The sequence below is a fragment of the Pleurodeles waltl genome, chromosome 3_1 (assembly GCF_031143425.1).
Source record: "Pleurodeles waltl isolate 20211129_DDA chromosome 3_1, aPleWal1.hap1.20221129, whole genome shotgun sequence".
In the NCBI taxonomy this organism is placed as follows: domain Eukaryota; kingdom Metazoa; phylum Chordata; class Amphibia; order Caudata; family Salamandridae; genus Pleurodeles; species Pleurodeles waltl.
The window spans coordinates 1,631,534,415-1,631,541,794 of NC_090440.1; the positions used below are offsets into that span (position 1 = coordinate 1,631,534,415).

Consider the following 7,380-nt stretch of genomic DNA (forward strand, 5'->3'; position numbering starts at 1 on the left):
CTGTCACATTTGTGATGGAGTAACCCATTCACCAAACACTAAATCAGGCCCTAAGTCAGGATTGGTATATGTAATAATGTCCCAAATTTCGATCTTTACCCTCTTACACTACAGTACAATGCTTCCCAGGGATGCAAACACAATAAACTGAATCTTAGGAGTGCTACCACACAACACCACATCTTTGAGACAATGGCAATTTCAATTTATTGGCAGGGTGCTCATCCACCACAATGAAGTATTTCATAGGGACAATATCCTACTGCTTTCTAGGGGCAATATATTGAATTCTAGGGACACCAATTCACCATATTGCACCTTACAGACGGCAACCCACCAACATACACCCATCCCAAGAGTGCTATTCAAGCACAGAGCATTGCAGCCTCTAGATTCTAACCTATCACCTTGCGCTGCATCTCAAGCTCTGCCTCGTACCGACACCAACCCACTACCCAGTACCCTATGGATTCCAACACAGCACACTATACAAGATCCCCGGAATGTCAACCTCTTTCACAGTTTCCTAGGTACATTAATTGCCCTCACTGCACTGAGTCCTTGGGGCACTACATTGCACACTGAGAACACTAGTCCACCACACTGCACTGCATTCTAGTGGTAGTGGCTCACCACACTGCTCTGCATCAAATTGAGGCATTGCAGGAAAATTAATCATCATGTGGCACTATCCTACCCCAGTAAACTGCCATATAGGGGCACTAATGCACCGCACTGCTGTGCATCCTAAGAACACTGTTGCATCACATTACATTCCATCACAGGGACCCATTGCATTGCAGTACATCACAGGGACCCTATCCCACCACTACTAAAAGCATCCCAAATTTACCAACCACTTGTACTATGTTGCTGTATACGGATATTAACCCACTATAGTGCACTGCATCCTTGGGGCCCTACCGCTACGCACTGCATTCTTAGTAATTCCAGCACAGTGCTCTGCATTTCACCTTAGAGATACTAGCCCACTGAGTGATATCTTCAGGATACTAACCCACTGCAGTGTGTTGTTTTGTTAGGGTCCTACTTTAAACACTAAGAACACTAACCCCACACTCTGCATTGCATTCTGTTAACCCACCACACCCAAAGGACACTAATCTATCATGCTACACTGCATCCTATTGGTACTAACCTACCAGTGGACACTAATGGCTGACGTCACTGCATCCCAAGGGCACTGACATATCACACTACACTCTTCACTGCATCATAAGCATACTGACCTGCCACAATGCAGTGCATCCTAGGGACACTAGCCTATTATACTTTCCCGCATCGTATGTATGCTAACCCATTACATTACAGTACAGAATAGGGCACTTCTTAGGAACACTAACTGAGGGAGCACTAGAAAATACTTTCTACCTTGAAGGCACTAACTTTCCAAGCTACACTGTATTGTAGGGACACTACTACAGCATCATGCACCCTTCGAACTCTAACCTACTGCATCTTTACAAAACTGACCTACCACATTGCATTAGTTCCCAAATCACTAACCCCCCACACTGAAGTGCTTCAAATGCGTTATGCTTCAAGTGAACATTAACCTGTTGCTTTATAAGGGCACTACTCTGCACCCTAGGGACACCACACACCACATTCCACCTTAAAGATAACAAAGGTGTTTCATTTGTAAACAAAAATAAGTGCTGGTGCTCAAGGTTTTGCGAAGGAGGTCCCTGTCCACTTCACCACTGGAATAGCCCATTGCAACACAGGCATTTCCAACTGTACTGGGCATTAGCACCAGACACACCTGAAAACAGTGACGGCTAATGAACCTTTAAAGTAGTTGAGCATAATTACCTGCATTAAATAATTAAATAGGATTGTATGTGAAAGCCAAACAAGCAAGCCTCAGTTTTTATAAGGTTGTTTGGGTGGGTTCTCCCTGAGATTATATCGAAAGAATAGTGCCAAATGGTGAATTGTACAGCACATTTTTCACATAAATGAACTTTAAAATACAGTAGTTCTAGAGGGGCACTAATGAAATATTCCAGTATTTGGTGCGGTGCTTGGCAATCCTTATCCCACAAAGGGGTTATCTGGGCTTTCCAACTGAAGACGCCTTTGAAAAATGGTGGTAAAACAGTGGAGTTTTCATTTTTTAAACACAGACCACTTACAGACCTTTGCTGTAAACATGCATTGGTGGCTTCCTCTAGGCCCACATTTTGTCTAGGAAATGCTGCGCTCTTTCTAGTTATGCACCTTCTATTTCTGTTGTACAGCCCCCTGTACTCTTACACGGTATGCACCCCCTAATTCTGTCATAAAGCCACAACATCCAGTACAGGAGTGCAGAGGGACCTGCCTACCGCTAGTGGTTGATGACTTGGATCATTGGTTCTCAGTGCCTGGTGTAAAACAATCCTTTTTGTTCCAGGGAGCCGCGGTGTCTTAGATGGGTGAGCACTGCTTGTTCTTGCCACAAATAGGTCTGCAGCTGGTGCTTGTATCTGGCCTATAAATGTTCCATTCAGCACAGGCATGATTTGCTGGCTATGAGAAACATAAAACAGTGTTTCTAGGAGCGGTGTCAAACTTAAGTGTTGTAAAGTTCATTAGTTCCCATTTCGACCTATCAGTAAAACCAAAGGCTTGTTGGCAAGTTTTACTATGTTTCTTGGGGAAAAGAACATCCTCGAACCTCTCACAAAAGCATCAGGCGCAGAGAGATGTAAACATTTTAGTCAGGCTTTGGTTCCCAGATCAAGCCTAGGCAGGGAGCAAATAATAAAGATCTTGTGCAGTCTGTTTTTGTTATGAATTCTGCTTCTCTAAATGGCAGATTCTCTTGTCTCCCTGTAAAGAGGCACTCGGGCTTCGAATTTTGGTCATTATGTCATACCACAGTGAACTTACTTGGATATTTAAACTCATGGTCCACCTGCTTCATTTAGAGTCAGGCGGGCTGTAAATATTACGTCGACAGAGCCCCCGTTGATGTAAGGGCCACCAGAGGAAGGACTTTAAGTTGTACAATGTATTTAGAGTGGATGGTGTAAAGGCTTCTTTCTTGTCTGTCACCGCCAGGAAAAACACTGTGGTAAGGGACAGAAAAAACCCATTAATGACCCCACAACCTGGGAGACCACACCCAAGATGTTAGGGCTCATTAGTTATTTTATTTTTCAAACACAAACTCCCACTTTGAGAGTTTGTTTTGAAAAACAATACACTTTTGAAAAGTTTGACATCAGGCCATCATAGCCAAAAGTATTGGCCATCAAACCTTAAATAGACGGAAACCAAGTCGCTGCAGTTCCGGTCATTGTAAAGAGTTGTCTACCTGACTGGTGGACATCTCTAAACTTGACAGGCAGAGGTCCCTCGGGATGACAGAAGAAATGTCCTCCGTCCTCCTGATGGAGTATACTAAAGCTGCAAATCTCTAAACCAGGCCAAAACTCTTAGGAAGGCAGGCAAATATCCCACTCAAGGAGTTCATAAAAAACCTTCACATAACCCTGCAACCAACATCTCAAAGAATGCAATCACAGAACAGGTGACAACTTACACTTGTGTTATATAGTAAATGACTCTTCCAGTCCATGTGCCAGAGCTGGCCAAGAGTTTTCCAACCAGTCCTATGTCTTCCAAAACATTTCAGTGTTCCAAACTTGGAGTTTCATCGTAGTCACAGGTGTTTTTGCAGTCACAAACCCTGGGATTTTGTGAATTATAGGTTGACTAGAAAATACCTATGTTCTTAGGGAAAAAAAAGCGTTTTTGCACCCTTCATGATAAGCCTCAGGTCCAGAGTCCCAAGAATTGTAGTGCACTCACCGTGCTCTCCAGTACCCCTCGCAAAATGAATTTTCCCCTAAGGTTCGTGGATATGCAAAAAGACTGATGGGAGAAAGAAAAAAGTCTTAGCAAATCAGATTTGTGGCACTATTCAATCATATCCGAAACTGGTCCACAAACCTAATATTTAATGTATTCTTAAAAAAGTAATTTGTGAGTATGTTAAAAAACAGCTAAACAGATTTACTTCAAATTATGAAAAGTATAGAGTACACTAACTTCTATGTGCTGGAGCTTGCGAAAATGTGCTTAGCATTTCTTTAGCTATTGATCAGCAAAAGCTATCCTAAAGAATTTGAGTGGAAAACACAGATATATTTTTGGACTACCTCTAGACACTTTCCCTCTTCCGAAGAGCAGAAAATTGGACAAGATTAAACATACCGGTTTCATGCAGAGTAGTCAAACTGAGCCAGCTGTTAGTAAGCAAAATCTTACTTTTCCTGTGGACTAGTGATGCCATCCTAACTCCAACTTTTATACAATGTGAACCCACGTTCGAAGATTGGTATAGAGTATGGCTTTGTTTTCTATGATACCAACACAGAGGCTTGCAATGATTCCCTCAGTCTAGCTCATCAGTGCATGTTACCGCAAATGTAATCATAGCTCTTGCCTAGGGAGGACGTCTTGCCTTGTCTACGAGGGGCAGACTGGAAAATGAAAATATAGGATGTTTAACAGGCAAAATGTGTAGGCCATCTGTGGTGGAATCTTGCGGAAAGGTAGGGGGGATTATATGCATAGGTCTATGTGCAGCACCCAAGTGCATTTCAAAATACATGCTAGAGAGAAGAGTGAAGGGTAACTCTTCCCTATAGCAGGTCATCAAAGCAGATACAGATTGTATTATAAGCGCATCACCTCAATAGGGGCTAAAAGTAAATATTGGGCCAAACATGCTGAGATGCAACTATTATAGCAGTATTGCAGCTGTGCTAGACATTGTAAATTCAGTTCCCTGTGCAACTCCTTGATATTTTAGGTTTATGCCTACATTTCATGTGTTTGAGAGTCATTAAAGTGAAACTGAGAGTACAAAAATAATTTATAACTGATTTATTTTTGTATGTACACAGGTGTTGGTAATGCCACTGCGTGCGTCCTGCATGATGTAATCTATGTCACTGGTGGTCACTATGGTTATAGAGGAAGCTGTACATATGATAAAGTTCAGTGCTACCGGCCTGATATCAATGAATGGAGCACAGTCACCACCAGTCCACATCCAGGTAAATTTCCCACTCTGTTAGAATTAATATTCCGCTATGGTGTAATGTCCTTTAAAAAAGTGATTTTTACCTGATCATACGTCATTTTATCTGGCAAAGCACATCTACAGGGCGTAGTTGAACTGTTTCTAGGTTTTTTCTTCTCTCATATTCGTGTTTTTTTCCACACAATTATCTGGCTTGCAGTGTGGTTCACATTGAAACCAATAATGCAGCAAAAAGAAATCTAAATCAAGGTCTCTACACACGATGCATGCTGAATTTCAACAGATTAAGAGCCAGATAGATAATTTGAGATATTTAAATCTTGAATGCATTTTAACAAAGCTTTTATGCCTGATACCATTGAAACAACTAATGGATTGTATGTGAAATAATCACAATAATTTGTAATGTCTAGTTGTAAGTTATGTTGTACTCATTTCATTTTGATAAAATTAACCTACAAAGGTAATCAGCTATGTAACTTTACTTACATTGGGGTAAAAAAAAACAAGTGAAATCTACCAAAAGCGAACCATAAAAAACTATTTCTCCTTTGATGTTATAATCAACTTTCCCTCCGACGGAGTCGGCTAATTACAATGGAATGCAAAACTTATTCAGACATTCACAAAACAACTATTACATAATGCAAATACGGCTATGAATTTGGGCTTCTAAAGCAGTCTCTGCCTTCTGAAGTATTCCTTTCCTAGGTCATCCCTTGTTTGATCATCTCAAATTATTCCCTAAAAAAGCAAGTAAACCTGGTTAGCAGAGTCATGTGCCCTGCTTTCTTTACAAAAATCTGTGGCTATAATATGATAAGATTGAATAAGTCATTAATGAGAATTCCTGAAAAGGAGAACTTTCACCATAATAATATTTGGGATAGCTTTGTTTGCCTCACTCGATTGGCCAACTATGTCTTCCACTTAAACAGTCTGGAACACAGCCATCAAAGCTCAGGAGAGTTTAAACTCACATTAAAGTTAGTATATACTGACTAGGTCTTTCCCACCTGGATAGGGTTACCAGCACTGTATTTTCATTGGAAATTGTTTATGACACTGCATCTGTGTTGCAGTACTGTGTACGGTGGTGGCTTGATGAACCAGTACTTGCTGGGTATACATTTGACAGATAAAGGCATTCAGCTCTTAATCTGTACCTGGGAGGCTGTGTCACTAATCAATGCTGGCACTAATTCCTAAGGAAAATGGTAATTCCTTTTTCTACTATCAAAGAAAAGTTTTAAGTTTACCAAGGGGCTGCCAGTAAACTACCTAATTGTTCAAACCTGTCTGACTTCTTACTTTTGTCATTATGTGATTTTTTCATGTCTTATATTTTGTTTTTGCCAGATGATGGTTTACATTCAACCTACCTCATCAAGAACACATAAAATGGAGGTCAATTTTGACTATAAAAACACTAGGTTTTCGAAAATCATTATAAAAATTATATAATTGACAAATAAAAATGAACGTTGTGGAACTCATTTCCCATTCGATCCTGCTCCCATTAAACTCTGATTATGCCCTAGTTAAGTGATAAGTGTGAGAAGGAACTGGAACGATACACTCAGTGCGGTGGGGGCCAGCGACACGCATTTGGCAGACCAGCACTTATTTTTTCTTATCAGACATTTACTGAGAACAAGAAAGAGAAAAACACACAAAGCTCAAATACCACCTGAAAAAACATCCACAGACTGAACATGTCTTTTGCTCTCTCTTGGCACCAAAACCAGTTAGGTACCTAACTAAATACATCTCCTAGCTCCCCACAATGCTATCTGCTATCTAGATGTAACGTCCTATGTAATTACAAAACTGTAAATGTAACTAACTTATTTTGGTCTTGAAATCTGTTCTAACCCGACTTGTTGAAATGTCTGTTGCATATACACTTTCTGTTGCTTTGGACCAATGTTATTTTGTATCATGCCCATATATTATAACGTGAATTACTCGTATATGTTATGTCATGTGTATTTGTATAGGGTAATACTCACCAGAGAGGTTATCCTGGAACTGGTTTTCCCTTGATTAAAAACAAAATTGCGCTACAAAGGAATCTACATAAATAACGAGGACAGCTGTGAGAAAGCGAGTCTGCAGTGTAAAATGGAGATTTTGTTTCTTTTGTTTGTACTTTCCATGTGAAAGAACGCCCAGAAATTCACTTTGTATGCTGATGAAAGGCCGAGAACGGTATATTCTGACAAAAGAGAAACATGATCTTCAACAGCTTGTGTAGTTTGTTCACAAATGTGCAATGAAACAATGAAGCTGAGCTTTTAAGCTATGGCCCTGTTCAG

General features: G+C 40.5%; 1 protein-coding gene across 1 annotated transcript in view; it reads left to right on the forward strand.

Moving 5' to 3' along the window:
- The window catches only part of KLHL23 (kelch like family member 23), a 75,822-nt gene that overhangs the window by 50,462 nt on the left and 17,980 nt on the right, over positions 1 to 7,380 (forward strand). Inside the window, exon 3 of the mRNA XM_069225302.1 lies at positions 4,923 to 5,075. Coding sequence (XP_069081403.1) covers positions 4,923 to 5,075 — 153 coding nt within the window. The remainder of the gene's footprint in view (positions 1 to 4,922; positions 5,076 to 7,380) is intronic.